General features: G+C 37.6%; 1 protein-coding gene across 10 annotated transcripts in view; it reads left to right on the forward strand.

Annotated features, from left to right (window-relative positions):
* Positions 1-24,601, forward strand: part of ERC1 (ELKS/RAB6-interacting/CAST family member 1) — a 294,250-nt gene that overhangs the window by 181,694 nt on the left and 87,955 nt on the right. For all 10 annotated transcript variants that reach the window (XM_042889766.1, XM_042889771.1, XM_042889768.1 and 7 more), the window contains one exon: positions 6,443-6,603. In XM_042889766.1, coding sequence (XP_042745700.1) covers positions 6,443-6,603 — 161 coding nt within the window. The remainder of the gene's footprint in view (positions 1-6,442; positions 6,604-24,601) is intronic.

The raw sequence follows: 24,601 nt of genomic DNA on the forward strand, positions 1-24,601 counted from the left end.
AGATAAACACAAGACAGTTTCCTATGATTGTAGATTCACATAAATCCACATAGATTGGTTATTCTGAAAGTAATGCTTCCTATTTATTTCTGTGGAAACTACAACAGATATAAAAAGAACAATAGCACTATTTGATAGGTCAAATTCTCAGCTACAAAACACCATCCTTCAGAATAGCCACCACCATTAGCTATGCATTTTCATTAGTGATGACAAGAGCATGCATGCTGCACTCCTCGAAATCTGCACCGGTGAAGGCGACCCACTCTCGCTGTCGCCACTACTGAAATGCACCATCCACTGTCTCACTGTGCTCACATCCACTGTTTGATCTCAGCAAGCATCAGTGAATATCAGTGGGTGCCATTTTTTCTGCATGGAGGAATTCAGTGACGCACCTTTGCTTCATATGCACTTCCATGTCAGGCTGCCCCTTTGCTGCCATCTGTCACTCGGCAACAAAATGTAACAGAATACTAGTGGGAAGGTTCAACCTCTTCTGCCATACCACCAATGTCCACCCCTGATATCACGGGCTAACATAATAAAATAGGAGGCATTACTTTTAGGGCAGCCCGCACAGATCCTTTGATTTGGTTGCAAAGGTTAAAATGCATAGAATTCTACATCGGATAAAGGTTCCAGTTGAGGAAAATACAGAAGAAAAACTTTAATTTGCTGTAGCCTTCAGATATCAAAGATTGCAACAGGTTTCTGTCCTTACTGGAAATCAGACTGTAGTCTTTCACTTTTTTTTTTTCCCCTTAACCTGACTTGATTTGTGTCTGTGTGTGTAAAGTAGAGATGATTATTGCTTCTTTCTTAAGAGCTCTTGTCCCAACATCAGGCCATTGCTTATTTGTATGGCTTATGGCCTTCATTTAGGACATACAACTGTCACAGATACCTCCAAACATCCTAAAAGGACGCAGCTGTGACTTCTTCAGGCCTGAGGTCTGGCAGCTCAACAGACTTTCTCTTTTCCAAACATCTGTGAGTTTTGATTCCTCCTTGCTCATACCAAGAGCACAGTGCTCTCAGAGTATGAGCAGAATTCATTCTGGATGGTGCTCTAGGAGTGTGTTCCTTAACAGAACTCCCATGTTTCTGCTTCTGTGGGTTTGCAGGAATAACATTTTAATGTCAGGTATATTCTGGTCAATCTAATCACTAGTGTGCTTCCTTGTTTAGACTCATCAGTGACTTAAAGGTTTAAGAATACTGCACACTAATGTAAAGAAACACACAGTTCATCTCTAAAATTTTTCATATATAGTTTATTCCCCAAATTTTTGCTGTGTATTACAGATAATCAGAATATCCTGCCTTGTCCCTAGACAACTGAAAACTTACCAGCCATTGTCTGAGTTTTGATGCTAACCTCCCTTTGTATTATGTACAAAGGAAAACGCCTGTAAAGTCTTCATGTGTGAAGTCTGCCACAGCCCTCTAGTGTTGTGCTCAGTTGGCCTTGGCAAAAGGGGTGCTGCAAATCTGGCATCCTTTTTGGAATGGACATAAATATGGTGTTTAGAAACACCATAACTGTTGCACAACATCCTGCCGTGTTTATTTCCAAGTTTCTTTAGGCAGGATTTCAGCTGAGGAATTCTGGTGTTCAACAAACTTTTTTTTTTTTTTTTCTCTTGTCTGTGTAGAATCTCATGGCAACATTCATTAACAGTGACCATGCAGAACAAGGGGAGCAGCTGCACAGGGGAGATACATGCAGTGTAGGGAGAAACACTCTCTTTAGATGATGAGTGTCTGTTCACCTTATGATATCTTTACAGTGCCAACAGAATAAAAGCGAAGGTAAAGCATCTTAACCCCTTGTGTATGTGCAATGAGAGGATTAGTGACAATGTGACAACATCATCATAAAAGCCTTTCCTCTGTGCACCTTCCAGCATGTACATGCTCATGCACTGGGAGTGAATAAGAAGAGCCTGACACAGAGCCAAAGCTGCTGCACGTGTGGTAAGGGCAGAGCCACTGCTGGCAGCATGGCAGAGCTTTCAACATGTCTTTCAGCTGAGGGCTATCCTTACCTTACAAACCAGAAATTATGTTCTAATCTTACTGAAAAATAAGATATTTCCTGCTACTGCGTACTTATTTCTCTCATTCTCGTCTGATATTTTTAGCCCTCAAAAAGCTACACCCATAAGCTTTCTCAATACCTATAAGAATTTGGAGGTTGTCCCCCTAGTTCAGAATAGCCAAGAAGTGTCTTGGATATAGTTAAGTGTCTTGGATATAGTCTTCAGGAGTACCTAAAGCCCTACTGCTTTAGCAGAAATGGGGCTGTGATGAAACCATAATTCATTTCCTTCTTATTTTGTGTAAAGGTTTATTAGCTTGTGATTTAAGCAAACCATCTGGTCCTGCTGGCATTCCAGGTTATGTCAGACTCAATGCTTTCTCCCTGTAATATGTTACTTGAGGCAGTTAAATTACATACTTAAGTCCCAAGCCTGGCCTGTGCTTTTTCCATGTCTTAACATCTGTTCTGGGAAAATTTTCTGGGATCCAAACAAGTTTACATGGAGCCAGAACTCGTCTTTGTCTTTTTTTTCGTGGGTCTGTTTCTTTCTCCTCTCTGTCCTGCATTTTAGTCAGTTCAGTAAAAGATAATACAGAAATTTGCCCCCTTTTATCATTTCAGCAGTGTACACAGTGAAGTGAAAAATAGTTTAAAAACTCAGGATCTGAAAGAAAGTAGGAGAGAGTCCTCTGAGAGGCTGAGTACCACGTTATGGGAAATGTCAATTTATTTTTTTTTTTTCCAGTACTTGTAGTACTCTTAATACTGAATTGTAATTGCAAGACCTTTAGTTTTGGTTTAATTCATTTTGGACAGAACAGATTTCTGGTACATTTTAACTCATAATACTAATCTGTTGTTTATACAAGAAAGATCTATGTTCAGAAAGCCAATAATTTTAAATAGAAGTTAGCTTGCTGAGGCGGTTTTGAAGATAAGATCTCTAGTGATTGATTTATACAATGCTCATTGAAAATAAATTGCTCATGCAGGTACTTGTATCTTTATTCTCTAGAATTCCATCTTTTTGTATTCTGCCTGGAACATTTAAGATACAGCCATGAATACAAAGAGCTATCCCATAACCCACAGTGCCTGCATGTATATTGAGAGGAATATAATTCTTTAAGTTGGGAAGATAAAAATGTGGCTGTTTTCGGTAATTAAACATTAAAGCATAAGTTTCCCATGTATCACTGGAACTAAAAGTAATGTATCTGCAGCTTAGGAGTATGCAGAGATCTTTGTGTAATACTGAGTCTCTCTGCCATGCCCTTTGAAACCTTTAATTACAGACTGGTGTGCAGCCTTTTTCACTTGGTCATAAAAGTGTTCAAATACTTGACGAAAACAACACAAAACAAAACAAACAACAACAACAAAAAAAACCAACAAGGAAAGAGAAATACCAAGACTAACAGATAGCTTGGACCGTCTGCAAGATTGAAACTCCATATACATTTGAACTATTCATTCATTCATGTCCAGTCATTTAAGACTGGAAATTTTTCCTTTGCAGTAGGAGAACATTCTTCAGCTTTTTCCTCTTCATTTGTATGCGTACAGCATACAGAAGTGGAGTGTATGGCTCCCAATGAAGATTTTCTATCTTACGATCCAGAGAGAGGTCCTCTGATACTGCAAATGTTTTTCCAGTGTGTAGCATTTTGCTTTTTGTTTGCCGTATTGCCGTTTCTGCCTGTAAACTGTCATTCAAGGAAAGAGAAATGAGAAGCGAAAGTGCATTCTGTGCATTCTGATTTGAAATAATTCTAGTGATAGGGCACAAGCTTACTGAAAATCACAGAATCATGGAATGTTCATAGTTGGGAAGGACCCATAAGGATCATGGAATCCAACTCCTGGCTCCACAAAGCACCACTCAGAAATTAGACCCTATGTCTGAGAGTGGTGTCCTAACATCCCTTGAACACACCTTGTCCTCCTGACTCTGCTCCATCCTTGTAGCCGAAAAGTCAACGGCACGCCTCAGAAAATTCCGGTTCTTGGCAAATACTTTTTGTTGTATAATTAGCTGCACTCAGAGCAAAAAATCAAAGACAGATTTGAAGTTTCTCACATAGGATAAATTGGGCATCCATTGCAAGGACATCCATTGCAAGGAATGTGCTTCTAGTGAATATTTCTTTATCATTTCTTCTAGGACTGCTTACGGAGAAATATAGACAGATCTGCACTAAGATTCATAGCTTGGCATGTAAAATGCTTTGTTTTGTACAAGTTTAATGGAAATACTCTCATGGAATATCTATAGCTTGATGAATCCAAGTAATAAAGTCTTTAAGTATGAGCAATACTACTTCCATGAATTTTGTCTTTGATGCACACTGCCTTCTAGACAGAATGGAAAGCAATGACACTTCAGATGACTACATGTTGGTGTCATGTAAAAGCCATTCACATTCTATCCATTCCCTATATGTGATTAGATCAATTTTCTGTTAACCTTCGGAAACTTAGACTAGAGCCTTAGAATGAACGAAATTACCAAATGGAGTGATTAGAAAAAGAATACATGTGGTAGTCAGTACTCCAGTTCATGTAAGTTCATACTTTGCTGCAGACTTTAATCTTGCCGCCCAGCACTGACAGCCTTGCCCTAGCTATCGACCCCCAGCCTTTCTGTGTTGGAATAGCACAGAGCTGTTACACTACAGATCTGCATCAAGCAAATCAATCCTTCGTTATTAGTATCACAAATTTTATGGCTGGGAATGGAATGATGGACAGCAAAAGTCTTTCAGACTTCATTATGGAAAAGTTGCTTCAAAGACTGTTTTATCTTGGCAACTGACAGATTGACACAAGCCTTTCAGATTGTTGCCGTTGGCTGGGGACTTGTTTGTTTGAGGTTGTTTTTTTGTTAGAAGCAGAGGATTTTGCAGTTGGCATGCCTCTTTTCTCCTTGATTTAAAGAAAAATGTTTATGTATGATCCAGCCAAAGGAAGTAGAAGCTGATATACTGGTACATATTCACTTGCCCAACATATCGCTATTATTTTCTTTCTAGGTATCAGTTTTCTTCCTAGAAGTATTTTTTTCTGTTCATTATTTTTGCAGTTTTTTACATTCTTTTCCGACTTTTCTCTGTTTTCTTCTATGGGGCTTTTTCTTTGTTTATTTTAAAAACTGACAGAGGCTCTGGTCTTATTTTGTACACTAATGCAAGACGAAAAGCTTGGTTATTTTACACGTCCTAGCCAGTTTGAAGTATGTGTCACTGAAATTCTGCTTTGATCTGTTGATTGCTGAATGAATTGTTGATTGTACATTTTGAATAGTTCTTGATAATCTCATATCTTAAATTGTTCTTTATTTGCTGGATACAAGAAGAATTTTCATTGTCAGCTGTATTTGAATGGAAATAGGCATTTTGCAGTAAGCACTGCACAATGACTACAGTAGATTTTATAAATTGGTCTTTCTGAATTGCAACATTTCTTACTGTATCTATTACTGAGGGTGAAAAACAATCTTGTTATCCTTGTTTGTCCTGAGCCAATAGCTCTACCTCTCAGAATACTTGATTTATTAAAGCAGGTGATGATATGCTGTACACCTTACATCATCTAGCACCTAGACAGCAAGTGATGCACCATACATATAGCTATACTGATTTATTTATTGTGGTTTTGCAAGTTTAAGTGGCAAATTCTATCAGAGACAAAACCCACTGCTAGTACACAAAATGTGACTAGAGTCACTTGTGCATTATATATTCTAGAATTTACAGTCATCTTAATTCTGAACCTTTGAACCAAGTAATTTTGTAGTAGCCTAGAGATATAAGCATTACTCTTCTATAACTGTCTACCATCTTTGAAGGTGCTTTTGTTTCTGAATCACCAAATATGGCTATAATCATTGTTCAACAGATGTTTTGGGGGAAGTAGCCTTACTTACATTTTCATGGAAACCCAGTCCTCTCCTTGTTTGAGAAATATTCTTAACTTCATTCTTAAAGTAAATATGTTGCTTCTCTTTGGAGAAGTTGTTTTTATGTTAAATTATCAATGCGCTCTATTTAATACTTAGCATTTTCCTAAGCTAATTTAATGCCAATTGACCATCTATTTTTCCTTGTGTTACATTCTCTAAAATAGAAATACTGAAGAATTGAAGATTTGTAGTTTGGTATTTCAAAGGTAATGTTTCAGTGACCAGACCGTATTAATTCACATTCTATAATGCTGCTTCCAAAACGTGTAGATATACTTTACACAGCAGTAGATGATGATGCTTCTGGTCTACAGTGTTAGGCAGTGTACTTGCACTGGTAATCTTAGAACTCTAACTTTATTGGGACCTTTAGTAAGTTCCAGTCAGTCACACTGTGCTATTTTTTTCTCCTGCCTTCCTCGAAAATGTTTTAGGTAGAAGAGCTGATGATGGCCATGGAGAAGGTTAAGCAGGAGCTGGAGTCGATGAAAGCAAAATTGTCTTCTACACAACAGTCTTTGGCTGAGAAGGAAACCCATTTGACCAACCTACGAGCAGAAAGAAGAAAACATTTGGAGGAGGTCCTGGAGATGAAGTGAGTGGTTATTTCCATTATTTGTAGGCATGTTTTATTGATATTTATGAATTCTTCACTTATCTCTGATGATTTAAAGACAGCTATTAATTTGCCTCTGTAGATACGTATCTGTATAATCAGTCAAGTCTTCAGAAGTGAATGTGCCATCTTACCTTGAATTTCTTGTTATCCACTTTAAGGCAAGACACCAGTCAGTGTAACAAATGTTAAAAAGGAGAGAGGGATGAGGCAAACATAATTCCAAATAGTTGTAATGCTGAAATGAGACTGCAGATGTCTGGTCTGCTAAAGTATTTTTCAGACTCATGTGAATGATTCATTAGCACTGGAACAGAGACTTAATTTCTGTATCAGACTTCTCTTGTCATCTTTACATAAGGGGATCTGAGTAAAACCAAGCTTTGAGGTGGGGAGAAGTGAGGAAATAGACTTCTAAGGCTTAAATACTTCCTAATTTCTGACTGTGCATTATAGATGAATAGTTATCCTTAGTTTAGGGAGACGGGAATCCATTTAGTGCAATGATGGATAGTGCTGCCAGCAGTTCATTAGAAACACTTTCAGTTGTTTAGCCAGCCCTGAAGAGAAGGAACGTTTTTATTGGCAGGACCAGCAGTGGTTCCTCCACTGTGGTTTTGTGAGCCATTATTTATTTATTTAACTTTTCTATGCTATCTTCTTTCCTTTCTTTTTCTTTCTTTTTCTTCATTATTTTTTTTTACAGTGAAAGGATAGAAAAACAGCTGTTATAAAATGCAAAGAGATGTGGCTTAAGTCTTGAAACTCTTAAATTAGGAGTGCTCTGCAAAGTGGGCCAAGCTTCTCTAGCTTCATATTAAGCTACTACACTCTGATCTAGACCTGGCACAGAGACGTTGGAAGACTGGAGTACTTAAAAGCCACACTTTTTATTTTTAATAAAAAAAATTTATTGAGCTATAAATTTGACTGGCTTGAATGCTGGTGTACTGGGGGATGGGAACAATAGCTCTTAAGGTGATATGGGAATCCAAACCAACTGGAGATATATCCCATATCCAATCACTTGGCAGTACTTTCTTCTGCCAAACTGCTCTGCCAAACCTCCTCATTAAAATATACACGTATTGTACAATATATCCTGAAATGTATTTTGAATTGTGAGGCTTTCACACTTTCAGTATAACTACTCACTTCTTTTAAATGATGACCTCTCTTACCTAAGTAAGTTATTGTTGGAAAGCCATTGTATTGAAATTAAGTATCGAGAACTGCATTAACTGGTAGATCCATTGTGCCAAAGAAGGAAGAAGAACACTGGAGAGAATGGTAATGCTGTCAGCACATGGACAGAAAGATGGAAAAAACATTACACTTGTATAGTTAACTAGCTGAACGTGTTTTAGACGTAGCTGGGCTGTCTGAAAGTTCTATAAAGCTGCCAAATGCATCCAAACTTCAAAAACTCACCCTTGCCATGAGTCTTTGCTGCAAACATGTCTCTACTGAGGACTCCCAGTCAATTAAATATCTTACTTGAAAAAACTGCAGTATATTCTTTGTTGCACACTTTCGCAGCCCATGTCTTTTTTGAAAAGCACTCTTCTCAGATGTTTTCTAGTTTTGCAGAATTTTCTAGTGCTTTTAAAAATGTTTTCTACTATTTCAATCCAAAAATAACACTAACGGAATCTTTAGTAAATTTTTTGAAGCAGCTGAGCTGCTGGTTTGATATTTTAACAAAAAGCAATAGTTGTGCAGCTACAGTTCATTGACACTGTAAAGCAGCGTTGTTCCCCAAATTGTAGGGCACACTTCTGTGCAAAAGGTTTCAGATATTCAAAACAACAGTGCTTAAATTTGCTATTTGATAGAGGCTTACATTTAATAGCCTGGGCCCTACAGGAAGCTAACAGAGCAGGGGGGAATGAGGGGAATATACAGAAAAAAGCTTAGGAAATGCTACTTCAGTAGATTCTAGATATGGACTGAAAGAAGGTGTTAAAACGGAGGAAGGACTCCAGAAAGCTACCTTGGAGTTGTTACAGGAAGTTGTTAGATATTTTGTTAGTGATATGTATTTAAAATAGCATGTCTTAGAGTAGAACTTGTGTTTGCTACTGACGCTGTAATCCTGAGAAGATTGTTTCACACTCTTTAGGGAATACTGTGGCACTAGAACAGCAGAAAAGTGAATTATTCCAAGGAGGAAATTTCACTGCTTAAAGAAATACTACGTATTTTGAACCTCTCTGCCTTTTAAGTCTAATATTTTCATTTTCTTTAAGAAGTATCTTACTTGTAAATAATTATAGGAGAGGTAGATAATAGTCTCTCCATTTACTTCAACAAACATGATCTACTGTAAAAAAAAAAAAAAAGCCAGCGAACTGCTAGAATTTTTGTTTTGTTATGTTTTCTTTAAGAAGTTCTAATGTTTCCATCATTCACAGCAAATATTTCAAATTAGGCAGGAATAAAGTGCTGTCTACAGAGAAATCTCTGTTCTTTGTCCCATAAAAACCTGCTTAGGCTGAGCTGAGTTATAAACTGTTGAAAATCACCAGTTTTCCTTTCCCTTTTTTCTCCTGGTGTTGTCAGCAAATTTTGGCAGTGTGTGAAAATAACCGAGTACAAACATTCTAATCTGTGGCTGAGTTCATGCAATTGCCAAAACTGCAGCAGCAGACACTGCACTTATAGGGAAGGGGAACAGACACTGTGTCTGCCTATAGAGAAGAGACTTTTTTTTTCTTTTTTTTCTCTTTTTTTTTTGGTCTGGGCAGGGCTTTTGTTATGGACAGAAGGAACAGAAGATTCTCCAAAGTCATCTATCTACTTCAGGGTTGCTGAGTTCCAGTTGGTGCATTTTTCAACCTGTTCCTCTAGACCTGGGAACTTGTCTAACAAATCTTTCCTAAATTATGCCTTTCCTTGCTCATTGAAGTTACTGCTAACTCCGTAATTCAGATGTTGCAGACTTACACAATGTAGTTGGTACTTCAAATTTGAATCCTTGATCCTGCTGGCACACAACAGAAAGATTATCACTTATCCAAGAATAATTCACTATAATCTTTTTTTTTTTTCCTTTAGAAATAATTAAGCATATTACAAAAGGATTGTTACAATAGAACATATAATTTATTTCAAAATTAAGTGCTCAAAATGTCTTGATTACTCACATGACTTTGAGTGGTCTTCTGAATATTTATTACAGCAGTATTTACTTACATGAATAATCCCATTTTTCTGGCAGATAATGTTTGATTTGATAGAGAGCATAGATGGTGATCAGAGATTAACCAGGCTGTGTAGCTTCATTATACTGTTTATTGCATTCTTATTTTATTTCATATATGAGTTGGAAAGTCTGCTGAGAGCTACGTGAGGGCTACTATTAAAAACAAGATGCCAACCTAGGAAATGCAGTGTTAACCCTTCTCTGCTGCAGTTTTCCTACACAGTGTGCAAGCCACTTGAAGTAATTGGTAGATGATTGATAAGTCCATATGTTTATCTTCTAAAATGTTAATCCTTCCAGCAGTAAGGTAGTATTGTCTGCAGGTATGAGTAGGAGAGGTTGAAATTGAAAGTGATCCAAAAGAAACTGATTAACTGTCATAGAGTTTATCTTTTGGCCCAAAATGATGCGTAAAATAATTCGAATACAGCAAACAGTTTCACCAAACCAGTTTTTTTCGTGTTATGTGTACCCATGATGAGCAGAACCAGCAAAAAAAAATCCAGAACCAAACAGTATCAGTGTCCTCAATGTCCATCCACCTCATCACAAAATGTGTTCTTGGAAATTAAAGAAATATTTGTTGGAGTTATTGTGGAAATCTTATGTTATGCTCTAATGACAGTTCTCCAGAGGAGTAGAGTGATTTGTAGTTTCAGAGGAAGTATATACATAAAAACAATTCTCTCTGTAGTTTGAAACAAGTTCATATTTGTCAACAGTGCTACAAATCAGTAGTACCTTAACCTTGCACCTGGCTTTCCAGATCCAATTCAAAACTTCTCAGCATTTTTAGCTGGACTATGTGGTCTGTGGGCCACATGGTGTATCAGGCCATCAGGCAATTGCAGCAGTGCTGCCAGCGTTCTTCCTGTAATTACTTCTGAGGTTTTAAATAAGCTCCAATCCCACAGAGGACACTCAATTTCTGTAGCATTTACTGTTTGGGGCAACACAGAACAAATGCATTCCTTTTTTCCTCTGTAAGCCTAGGGTTTTTTTTTCATTAAAATGTCTTTTTTTAGAGGAGGACAAAAAGTGAAAATAAACATAAAAAATATCCTATTCCCATTATTTTGTCCTTTTCCATTTTTCAGCTTAAAATATACGTGTTTATTTAAATTAGATATGTTCACTGAGTAAGATTCTGACATTTAAGCTGTCAGTGAGTCTGGTATGTGAAAAAATACCAATTTCTAATAACTGAAGAATTGAGATATTAAGACTAAATGATTGCAAATAAACGGATGCTGGAACTGCTGTTAATCTCAAAGTGATTCTCACTGAAGCCAATAGGAAAGTTGAAATATATCTTCTAAAGCTCAAGGTTATTGCATCACTGTTCTCCTTACTATAATGAACCACTAAGCTTTTCACAAATGTGAGTGTAGATCTTGGTTACCTTGGAATTTGGTGGGTTCTGCTATAATTATTTCATTTATTTGGATGCTTGAGAGAAAATGTAATCTCTTACGCACTTCTCCTCTTTTGTCAAGTAAGTAATTGGAATCCATTATCCTTTGTGTCCTGCTGCGTAGTCAGTAAGCCTTCAAGCACTGGTAGGTACTCAATGGCAACATTAAGGGCATCCTGCCACTTTGTTTTCAGTGAAACTGATGGAAGCAGAGAAGCTTAACCCAGCAGCAGTACTACAAAACTCTGGTCGCAATTCACGTAGGTGAGAGATCTATTAAATTTAAATCTTAAAGCTTAGCAAAGCAGAAAGAAGTGGGACTTCTAGTGAATCTTATGTAAACAAGGTGCCCCATATCAGCATAGGCAGAATTAGATTGTTGTGGTTTCTTCTGTTTCTTTAACTATGGGAAAGTTATGTGTGCTTTTTGTAGCTGGTTTGTTTTCACTCTTCGTCTTCCTTGAAAAACTTTTTCTTCTGTGGTTTTCTCAGATTCTAAAATCTTGGCACAGGTTCTCATAGTCCCTTACTGTCTTACGATAAAACCTCCATATCTCATTTTATCTTGAACTCTGTGGTCCCCAAGAACAGTCTTGCAGAGAGAAAGTACTGTGCTATCTTAATGAGGCATGACAGGCCTGGGAGCAGGACCAACTGCTGAAAAGTACACCAGGTGGTGTTAAAGGGGTTTGTTCCACTCGGTAATTGCTGCAACTTTTACTGTTATGTGGAAGAGTTTGGAAAAGGAGGTCCAGTCATTAAACTCCTGAGAATGCAGTTACATTATGCTTTCGTTTCCTTGCCTTTCCACTGGAGGTATTTTTTCTTCTGGATGTTTTCTGAGGGCTTAGTGTGAATGACTGCTTCAGTATTTTTGGAATGTAACTTCTAGGTGGTGCAATGAAATTACACCTTTTTCAAGAAGGAATGCAAAATCCATTGCATCAAGCCTCAATTGTAGGAATGCACAGGTTTTATCAAACTTTTCCTTTCTACCAATAGTTTATAGCATTATTATAGAAATTACCATGAGAAATCTCATCAGTAGAGAGCCTTTGCATATATACAGACTAGTAAAATGTGCAGTGTTTCAGTTAACACAATCCTAGCATGAGCAAATGAACACCTTTCCTGTATATTCTCAGTTCACTAGTTCATTGTTGCAAACAAACCAAGAGCAGGTGCAGCACAAGGCAACATCTTAAAAGCCTTAAGTGCCCTGTATCCTTTACTGCCCAGTCCACATTACTTTGGGAAAAGTAATGCATAACCTGCATATTGTACAGGTCATTGTATCTAGAAGGATAAAGAGAACAGTGCTTTTTTCTAGATACATTCTCAGCTTACTTTTCTAGATACATACTCAGCTTAATCAATGTTTTACTGGTAATGGAATGTGTGACTTTTGTTTCGGCTAATGTATAAAGCAGATTGCTTGTAAGACAGCTGTGAGGGCACCAATATACTGTCTTCTGCTAGGTAATTCTGCATTCCTTTTCCAGTACGGAAGATTGTTTCTTGTCCTATATTCTGTAGCATACACTTTCAGTAATTAAGTACAATCAGAAATTCTCTTAGAACTTAAAGTTTATCTCTTCAAGAGAATCTGTTCACAGAATCACAGAATTGTAGGGGTTGGAAGGGACCTCCAGAGATCATCGAGTCCAACCCCCCTGCCAAAGCAGGTTCCCTACAGCAGGTCGCACAGGTAGGCATCCAGGCAGGTCTTGAACATCTCCAGAGAAGGAGACTCCACCACCTCCCTGGGCAGCCTGTTCCAGTGCTCCGTCACCTCACTGTAAAGAAGTTCTTGCGCATGTTTGTGCGGAACTTCCTATGCTGCAGCTTATGTCCATTTCCCCTTGTCCTGTCTCCACGTACCACAGAAAAGAGACTGGCCTCACCACTATGGTCCACACATCTCAGATATTTATAAACTTGGATTAGATCCCCTCTCAGTCATGTTTTCTCAAGGCTGAACAGACCCAGTTCACTCAGCCTTTCTTCATAGGGGAGATGCTCCAGGCCCTTACCATTTTTGTGGCCCTCCGCTGGACTCTTTCCAAGAGGTCCCTGTTCAAGTGTAATTTTCCCCTGTGTGTACAAATTCTCTACTCTGATTATTTCTAGAATAACACTGGCAGAAATGGACTTCCTTGTTTTCAGCATGCCTTTTTATTGTTTCTGTATACTTCTTCGCACAACAAACATAAATATGATTGTGATCTTTGTTTTAAAATTAAAATATGCAGAAGTGCATATTGGTGCAGGTTTGGTAGCAATAATACATTTCCTATAGTAGCTGATTCAGCTACACCAGTGATTCTTGTCACCATTCCTAATCCAACTATAAGATTTTGGGGCTTCCAGGGGTGTTACTGAGCTAAACCAAATCAGGCACTATTTACTTTCTGTTAAAGTCAAAACAACCTTGAGTTCCTTAGGGTGCTTTTTCCTCTCTTATAAACGTGCACTGTAAATAGCGATGCATATAAATCAACTCTATGAGCACTACATATTTCATTAAAAACAGCTAAGTTGTGGGCTAATAGAAGTTCCAAGTGAAAATATTATGGTATCTCATGGTGTATATTGTAGATTTAATGTAGTGTGAACAATAGTAGCTTTGAGCCATTGTAAATCCCATCCGGACATCGCCAACATAGTTGAGAAATATAGAGAAGGAAATCTCAAAGGTTAGATGTGCTCATAAGGCTGCTCTACATGTGTGAGTCATTCTTTCATTGTTTGTAAAATAAAAGTGTAGCTCTGCGATATATAGCTAAGACGAAGCCTAATTTGATGTTATTTTCTGTAGTTGACCAGAAATTTCTTTTTCAAGAAAACTCGGGTCAATTTGCTTTAATTACAGAAATAACCTCTGAAACAAATAACTGTTTCCCTACATTCCTGGAAGACAGTCTGACAAGTGGGAGTCATATAAGAAACATCGGAAAATGAGTCAAATTATTGGCAGTTCCTACAATCTTTGAAATTATTCTCTATGTGAATATTCAGTCTTTTTTTGTTGTTTTTTTGTTTTTTGTTTCCTCCCATACAATAAAATATATTCCTTTTTTTTTTTTTTTTTTTTTTTTGGCAAAATAAAAACCATCTGCAAGTCTGTGGAATTTCTGAGATAACTCCATAGTGAAAGGATATGAGAGCTTGCTGTCTGATAGTATCTTGTGTGCAGCACAATTGACTATTAGAAAAGGAGTTAAAAATATGAAAATTCATCAGAACTATTTTTAAAAATCTTCCTAGACCCTAGGCACTCTAAAAGTCTCTTTCCTTAACTTATATTGCTATTGCTTTAGAGGCTCTTATCCCCAGTTCAATATATAGTGTTATAGTTTATGCAGATTACAGGACTGAGAGAGCTATCTTTCATGGTACTAGGAAACAGAATGTACAGAATTGTAGGGAAGACTGAAACATTCAACATAATGTTGTATTTGGTGTTCCCTAAATCCCTTTTTATAGCCCTTCCTCAAACACAAAGAAGATAATACTATATCTTTCCATAAACCAGCATTTCTTTTTCAGTCTGCTGGCAATTTGCATCTCTAGTTTGTCTATTTAAAATTGATGTCAAGTAAGCACTGGAAACTAAAAAAATCACACTAGTTTGTTTCCAGTTGTTGTGATTTAACCCTGCAGGTAGCTGAGCACCGCACAGTTTTTCACTCACTTCACTTCTTTCCCAATGGCAAAGGGGAGAGAATCAGAAAGAAGCACAAAGTTGAACTCGTAGCTTGGGATAAAACTATTTACTAAGATAGAGAAAATGAAAATGATATTAGTTATGACAATGTATAAATGTATATAACACATGAGGCACAAGCAATTTCTCATCATCCCTCTGACCGATACCCAGCTAGCCCAGCCCCCCAAGCAGCATAATAGAGATGAACCCCCACCCCCTTCAAATCTCTCTTTCTGCATGATGTCATATGGTATAGAATATCTCTTTGGCCTGCTTAAGTCAGCTGTCCTGATTCTGTGCCCTTCTAGCCCTTCATTAGGGTGAGCTGAGAAACTGGAACAACTTTGGTCTGTACAACACTGCTTAGCAACGACTAAACATTGGTGTGCTATCAGCATTGTTTTTCTCCTAGAACCAAGACGTAGCATCATACCAGATGTTCTGAAGAAAAAAAATTCACCCCAGCTGAAACTAAGACCCCACTATGTAATTTAGGAATCAAGCTTTATGTGTGATTTTAAATGAATCACAAATAGATTAGATATGGTTGAACATGATTTGAAGGTAGACTACACAAAATTGAGGATATAGAGAAAGCAGGTACTCTACACTAGGTCACATAGGTAGGCATCTAGACAGGCCTTGAATTTCTCAATGTCCATGTCCTCTCGGGGCAACCTGTTCGAAAGCTTCTTCAGCCTTACCATAAAGCTCTTCCACACGTTAGTATGGAACTTCCTATGTTCAGATTTCAGGCCCTTACTTCTAGTCCTATTGATGATGTACCGCCAATAAGAGCCTGGCTTCATCCATTTGCCTCTTGCCTCCCTTTAGTTATTTATAAACATTTATCAGCTCCCCCATCAGTCTTCTTTTCCTCGGGCTACTCAGCCTTTCCTCATGTGGGAGATGCTCCAGCCCCTGAACCATCTTTGTTGCCTTCTGCTGGACTCCTTCTACGATATCCGTGTCTTTTTGAACTCTGGAGCCCCAAACTGCACTCAGGAGTCTAAATGTGGCCTCACCAGAACAGAGTAGGTGGGAGGATCACAGAACAGAGCTCTTCTCCAGCAGGTCATCCACAAACTGATGCATGCAGTTATTCCTCTGTAAGTGCAAGACTATACATTTGCTCTAGTTAAGCCACATTGGGTTCCTTCCTCCCAAACTCTCCAGTCTGTCCGGGTCTTGTTGAATGGTAGCACAGCCTCCCAGTTAGCCAGCCTCTCCTCCCAGCTTTTTGTAAATTGCTAAGCCTTGTTAGGTTATGAATGCCAAGGCTATCTTCTGGTATCTGGAGAAAGTCCTTATAACCTTGGCTAGTCAAGTTATCTTCCAAAAATATTAATAATGCAGCTCTTAACAATAATACTTCAGAGTCTAGTTGTTTTCACTGAAGGTTCTTGTGTATTTCATAAAAACAGAGAAATGTTGTTTTTGTTCCTTAAAAGCATACACTGACACTAGAAACATTAAGTGACTCGTTCACCCAAGCCCACAGAATTTCAGTGATGTCAGGAATTAAACTTAAGATGAGTTTGTATGTTTTAAAATATGTTAAGAGGCAAACTAGTAGAAAATGTTGTGCAAGTAAGATATATGCTTCTTCATTTATTTCTAACTTCTAGCACATTCTCATACACTGCTTTTCTACATCCTCATTTTTTCTTTATTGTATGTCTATACCTAAAATTGAGAATTATTATGTCAGTGCATTAGTGCTGTACTTGGAGAAAAGCAATCTGTTCTCTTTTGCTAAGCTGATATTCAGATTGATCTTGCTTGCTATATTCTCAATGTTAATGAGAACTTTTGTCTGAAGTTGGGAAAACTAGATGAATTTAGCAAGGAGATGTTACTTTAAAACAAAAACAAATACATTTTTGCCTTGCCTTGAAAAATACGAAGCTGGCTTTGGACTACAATTTCATAGATCTTGTGACAAATGAGGCATGAAACAAATTGGCAAACCTGTAATGTCTAAAGTACAGTGGTACAGTGTGCTCTCTAATTCCCAGCCCTAAAGATCTCAGAAAAGGTTGCAAATTAAATGAAGTCAAAATTAATCAAGTCTACAATCAAAATACAGTCATTAAGGCTTTCATTTTCTACAAAGAAGCATTTGTGAAAGAGGCACTGGAGCAAGTTCTTTTGTGCAGTGAGGGAAAATCAACAGTAAGGTGTCAAACAGAAAAATGAAACCCTGCAGGTGAAGCTGTCTTTGGAGCCAAAAGAAATCAGCACTTATGCAGAAATGCAAGTAAACTGTTGGAGAATGGAAAGGGTGTTTGGTGCTGAGTTGCAGAGTGTGTCAGAATTGCATTTGGCCCAAGCAGAAAGAGTCAGTGTTAGTCGAACAGCCATGTCATCGTGCACGACCACTTCAAGAGGTCTCATACCAAGTCTTCGCTCCAGTGGTTTCAGCTGCTGGAGTTTTGTTGTGAAGGAGTTTACATTGTAGAGCATGGGAGTAACACTTCCTCTGTATGGGAAGTTGAAAGTACAGAAGATACCTAGAGAAACCCTATCTGATGACATATTTCTTCAGTTTTTGTGCCCAAATTTGAGGGAAAGAATGCTCCAAGTGATTTATATAGATGCATCTCCATTACACATAGTGCATTATTTATACAAATGCTGTATTTTTTGTTCAGTTTTATTGACAAATATTCTCTCAATGCAACTTGAGTATAACAAAGCATAAGGAATTTGTTTTTTGGGTTTTTTTTTCTGTTTCTATTTCTGTTTTCTATTTCTGAAGTGGAACTTTCAGATTTTTAATAAAGATGCAGTTTTAGAGTGAAAAAAAAATAGCTAGGCAATACTGTGGTTCTTGCCTCTGTGCTAATAACAAGAATTTTAATACCCACATATATACGAGATGAATTATCTTTCAATAGATCTCCATTCTGGTTTCTTTTCTTTTTTTTTTCTTTCACCATCTAATTTAAAAATATCGATATGAAATGCATATGTAAAAAATAGAGAAAGATGTATTTGATTCACACCGATAAATCCTAATAATGAATTCTGTTTTTCTTAGTTAATGCTTGTCTTAGTTCAGTTGCTGTTCTACTTTATCCTGATACAGAAACCCAACTGCAAGTGATGTGTGTGCATCTCTTGTGTTTTGAGTCTGGAGCTGCTTTTACTTTAGAAACGAGAACAGATAATTTGCTGTAGATTCTGATAACTTCGTTAGCAGATGAGTAATTTAATGATTATTTAATGTGTTTGTGGTGTAGGAATACTTGCTTAATAACTCTTAGATTATAGAATGAGGCCTAGAATAAAACCTTGGCTGTTCTGTCAGAGTTGCTTTATGCCCTTTTCCTCCTGCCAAGTCATTCTGATTTTTGAAGCAGTTGTGCCTTAATCATCAGAACTTTTGTTTCATTACTTTGTCAAGTGAGACCTGCTTGGAGAAGATGGAGAATTTGACTCCTCATGACCAGTTGCAGATTTTCAGTTAAACTCTAATCCCCATTTATACACTGATATTGCTGGTCAAGCACATGTGTTATAAAAGACCAAATTGATCTGTTTCATTACTCTATTCCCAAGGAAATCCTGCAAGTCTTAGAAAAATTCTTTTCTAAATATTAAGTTAAGCAGCAACAACAACAACAAAAATCACAGGAGCTCATGCACCGCATTTGGGTGCTTCTCTAGTTTATGTCTTAACTGTATGTTTTGCTTTAAGCTATGAGCAAGGACAGTGTAGCTGAAGTATTTCCTTCTTCTTTCCTAACTTCTTGGCTTGTCTAGATGAACTTGGTGGCAGTCTCCTGGGACTTGGAAATATACACCTAAACATTTAATGAAGAGGACTTTGCGGACCAAAATAGGATAGTGTAAATTCCTTCCTTGTGATTGTAAAATACCTCTAGGAATTGAATTATTAATTTTTAAATTATGCCATCGTGTATAATTTTGATATATGTTATGGCATTCAGTTCTGATTTTGATACTTTGCATTGTGTAGCACTTTCCATTCAAAAATCTTAAAGGAGTTAGAAATGCCATGTTAATTCTCCAAATGCTCCTCTGAAAAAAATCGATATTGTTTATCTCATTATGGATAAGGAAAACTCAGCATGGGAAAAATGGCATAGAAAATCATTTGGGCTGCTTTTTGCAGTTACCTCCAGGCTGTACTGTTATCCATAACAGATACAGTTATCTTTGATCCTAAACAGCTGTTTATTTTCTGGTATTTTAATTCTTCATCCACACACAAGAACTTCCTAGACAATACTAGAATATTCAGCTGCTATGGAATGTATTATATCAGTATAAGGTATGTATCATATATGCAACTAGAATGTACACCTTTTCAGCCCCACATTGATTATTTAATATTTTATAAAAGCTTTTCACTAGAACCTAAATAACTGTCCATAAACCAAATAAATTATTTCAGAGGGAATCAAGTAATAGGCCAAAACTGTATGCTAGAATGATCTCAGGGGTTAATCACCATATTTATTTTTATAGCTGGTAAATCAAGTATAAATAAATCCCATTCCAAAATAGTAGCTGATTAAAGTGGGGTTCACACTAAGTTCTGCGCACCCATATCTGTGTAATTTCTGAGTAGGTTCTGTGTACTGGCATACTCTGCAAGACAGGCCTTGTTATGAAATACAGCTGTGATTGTCACTCTAATCACAAAACCCACCCACATTTCACATGGATGTCTTCCTGATGGATGAACCTGTGTGACCTGGTTTAGGGAACCTGCTTTGGCAGGGGGGTTGGTCTCGATGATCTCTAGAGGTCCCTTCCAACCCCTACAATTCTGTGATTCTGTGATTTTTAACAATATACCAAAAGGCCATTTGCACTGCAGTTTAAAAGTTCATTCACGAGGAAGTAAGATTTCTTTTTACCGTAAATATGGTTTATATCCCAATGCAAGTAAATAAAGTGACTGAAGTACTGTTTAAAGAGTAATATTCATGATAAATATTTTTCGGAATAGGACAAAGACCAACAGATACACACCTGTGTTGTTTCCTGTCTTCTCTTTTCCTCAAGTCTTCAGTTTCTCTTCTTTGGTTAGTTGTCCTTCAGAACGTTGCTTCTTTGTCTACTAGTGATCATTGGTGTGACTACCTTCAAAGAAACATTTTTCAAGACTTCTTCCACTCTACACACAAGAGATAAATTTCATAAGAAAGGAACTCATTTTTATCTGTGGGACACCTATTGATAAATTAATTATTGGTTCTGTGGAGAACAGACCCATTGTCAAAACCTAAGAGTCTATTGCCATTTCAGGCACTCCAGAATATCCTGATGAACCTCCAAGTGCTGCTTCAGAAACACATGGATCCTCCGGATCTTGCTTGTCAAATTACTGGCCTCTTGTGAATGTCTCACATATCCTAGGACAGCTAATACATTTGATAACATTAAATAACATTGTTTGGGTAATGGTTCCCAAAACAGGTACCAGGAATGACTGAATCATCTTAATTCCTATCAATATCAGTTAGAGAGATGAGATTAGTCTGGTCAGACAGCTTCCTATCACTAACAGAGGTTATCCTGAAATGATAGCAAATGTATTAATACCCTCTAACTTACTATTGTAAGTATGTTCTGTGCTGCAAGACCAAGTTCAGTTGAAGTTCTATCACTACTCTAAGGAATCGTGTTCTCAGTGAAGGTCCTTCACCTGTTATTCAGGAAAACTGCTCCCTTGTCTCATGAGGAGTCATTCTTCTCATGACATTTCAGACCTCATACTTTCTTAAAAACTTTGGAATAATTAGTTGCAAAACTCTTAGAGTCAAGCCACTTTCACACCGTATGTGAATCATAACCATTACAACTGAAAGAGTCTTTCAAAGGAGATGTTTCATATTCTGGGAGAAGAAATTTTTTCTAAAACCTTGCTAATAGCTCAGTCTTATCTTTCACTTTCCGTGTTGAGAATGATTCAATTATATGTTTGATAGCTCTTTCCATGAATGAGCTAAATTTATTTATTTTTAATATATATTTTTTTCTTATACAATTTATATACATTATTCAAGCTACATCCATTGCATTCAAGGTATTCAAGGCCAAGGATGTGGCTCTGGGCAGCTTGGTCTGGTGGTTGGCAATCCTGCCCACAGCAGGGGGGTTGAAACTTGATGATCTTTGAGGTCCTTTTCAACCCCAGCCGTTCTATGATTCTGTTACTTAACAAAGATTGGTGGACTCCTAATGACATTCTCACATATTTATGTATTTACTAGATAACCTTTCTGTGCTTGATTATCGTCTTCTTAGTGAAACTTCATACAGTTATAAGATGCACATGCACAAATATTTTCCCATTCTGTTTCTCAGGAAAGAATAAACACATCAGTGTTTCATCTTTTTGACTGTTACTGTAGTCACAATTAAGAAAAATGTAGCCTTGAAGGAATTTTTCTGAAGCTACCAAGCTTTGTAGTTTTATTTAAAGGTAGCCTAGGAGTAATTTCTAGTTCAATTGGCCAATTGCTGAAGCAGCCTTTCTCTTGCTCTCCTACTCACACAAGCCTGGCTGTTCTGTTATTGCAGAAGAAACTTGTCATGTCAGTGAGCACTGTGGCAGGTTTTCAAAACTAAAGAGCAAAGTCATGAATTTTATTAAATGGTACATAGAAAGCCCGTTTTGAGTGTAGCTGTGCACTAAGCTCATCTAAGCTCATTGTGTTACACCAACGTAACAAAAAAAGTTATTCTCTTATGAAGGTGTTTTTTCATGAAATGGCAATCTGTGGTCAGGTAAGTCTGAGACGATGCAGGGCCTGATTGGTAACTTGTGTCTTGTGTTCTGGGGAAAGAAGAGACTGTGACAGCAAGCTGCTGAGCTGCTTGCAGTGCAATTTCAGTTACAGAACAAGAAACTGGAACTGCACGGAGCAAATGCCTGCTGGTCTTCCTTCATGAATTTCTTGTGATGAGATCTTGATGTTTAATAAGCTCATTCTTCATAATCCCTTGCCCTACTGTTTTACCCTCTTCACCAAAAGATCTGTCTGACTCTTGACTCAGTAGTCCTGCTGCCTTTGCCAGCTGTCTCCCTTACCAGCAGTGCATTAGAGATGGAGTGTTGCTTTCTGTGTTGGAACTGAGCTGCAACAGGTCAATCCATTCATCATTCAACATGTGCCAGTCATTCCTTGTTCTGAGTTCAGTGGATTGATTAGAATTATTAAAGTGGGTGTCTGTATTGAGAGGGTTAAAGAGCATCCATCTGTTCTGGATTTACCACTGCTTCAGTGGAGGCAGGAAAGCCAGGAATTAGTGAGTGGCTTAGTCTTTTCTCACTGTTGGCAGCTGACAGGAGCACTGATGAGGTGATAATGAACTAAAAAGTCTGCCCCGTTGACTGGGTGGGAAAGGGACCCAGACAGTGGGCAAGTCTCACCCCAGCTCTTGCCAAGATTTTCACATTTTAATAGAATCCATCTAAAGCAAAATTAACAGGTATACTTTCCTGGATGAATTTCAGTAATGTAACTTATCACCAGCAGATACTAAAGAAATATATATCGTGTTACTTGCAGCATGGCAGCTCCGTAGGGTTCAGGCAGTAGGCAGCCTGATCAAATGAGAGCTATTCTGAAAATGGCTGGAATGTTTATCAAACTCAAAATACGAGGCTTGCTCCAAAAGTAATACCTCCTATTTTATTATGTGGGCCCGCAATATCAGAGAGGAATGTTGGTGCTGTGGCAGTTAAAGTTGGACCTTCCCACAAATGTTCTGTTACATTTTGTTGCCGCCCAGATGGCAGCAGAGGGGCAGTCTGACAGAATGATGTCTGACATGGAAATGCGTATGAAGCAAAGGTGGGTCACTGAATTCCTCCATTTGGAGAAAATGAATCGACACTTTCTGAACATTTATGGAGATCAAACAGTGGATGTCAGCACTGTGCAAGCTGGACTGCGTGGGTAACATTTTCCTTGCAATAACACCATCATAGCAGCTGTGAAACGATGGGTCAGTGTCCACTGGTGTAGATTTTTACAAATACAACATGCAGGCTCTTGTTCATCGCTGGCAAAATTGCATAGTTAGTGGTGGTGACTACACTGAGAAATAGTGTTTTGTAGCTGAGAATTTGCTCTATCAACTCACGTTATCGTGCCCTTTGTATCTGCAGTACGTTCCATGGAAATTAAGAGGAGGCATTGGTCTCAGAGTGATCTACATAATATTTAGCTTCTTTTAAAATAGTTTCTGAAGTTCCTCAGGAAGTAGCTGTTCCATTTTAATTTGGACTTTTGGTGAGTCTTAGGATTTCTTGATCCTAACTTTTAATCTTCAAAGTATTAAAATCAGCATTTGCAGATACATCCACAACGCATTGTTTCGTGTTTTCAGTCGTTGTTTTAAGGTGGTAAAAAGGTGTTATTTTTTTAATCTTTTTCTTTAAACTCATGTCTTTCATCAGACCGTATTCCAGTTTACCTGTAGCCTCACAGTATTTCACTTTTGATACAAGTCCAGCTGATGCCAAGCACAAGCGTTCATTATATGTATACAATAATGAGGATGGATATTCTAGTGTATCAAGATGTAAGAACTTCAAGCCTGTCAGATAGCAGTGTACACACTCAACGGACTTCTTAAATTAAAATAAGGTGTTCTTCTCAACTCAATTGCTACTGACAGACACAATGAAGTTTCATGATTTTACAGATCTTTAATTTGTGAAGAGTCCATAGAGAGTATGAAGATGAAATCGTATAGCATGGCTTTGTGTTCTTCTGAAAAAACAACGCTAAGGGTTTTGCAGTCTGAGTTAGAAACTGTTTATTCCGTAGTGAAAGTGATTGGAAGGCAAATTCATGCTTAGAGGGTAAACCTCTGCGACCTTTATGCAGAGCATTGAGGGGCTTACATACAGGGAAGATCATGACCTCAGAGTCTCCAGTGGCTGTTGATTGAAACCTTGTGTTTCCAGAAATAAATGTTTAAGAACATTTCCTTATAAGACTTGAGCTGCATACACAGACTTTTTTTTTTTTTTAATAGCATTTTAACTCTTTAGTAAAGGTTTTTTTTCCCTGCCCCCCTTCTGGCCTTAACAGAACAGGCTAACTCAGCACAATTGTTTGTACAACCCTTGGACTGAATGCAATTTTGTTATTATAAATATGACTAAAATTGATATAGCCACTCTTCTAAGTCCATAGAGCCCAACTGTATGTTTATACAACTGTAATATTGTCTACACTTATCAAACTGCATACCAATTCCACTGCTATGTTTTGTAGGTACCAAACCTTCAATCTTGAGAAAAGATCATTCTAATGGATAGCACCAGAGTGTGAGGAGGTGCTGAGAGTGACAAAAAATATGTAAAGACCTTATGGATACCTCATTTTCTTGCTTTATTGTTAGCAGTTATGTTGAAACCTATTTTCATACACTTTATTTTATTTCTGTATATAACCCTCCACAGAAAGAAAAAAATGACAGAATTTTTTTATATTATTGGTTTCGTTCACGTGGATATTTGCCAATTTTAGCAAAAATATGGTTGCAAATAGTCTTGCTTATGCTATTAAGGCAGCTAATCACTTTCAGATTATATCTGTCCTTTCTTAAATGGTGTGCTATTCTGCTCTGTTACTTGTACCAGTTCATCTCG

The sequence above is a fragment of the Lagopus leucura genome, unplaced genomic scaffold (assembly GCF_019238085.1).
Source record: "Lagopus leucura isolate 7727_CA_CO unplaced genomic scaffold, USGS_WTPT01 Super-Scaffold_100159, whole genome shotgun sequence".
Taxonomy (NCBI): domain Eukaryota; kingdom Metazoa; phylum Chordata; class Aves; order Galliformes; family Phasianidae; genus Lagopus; species Lagopus leucura.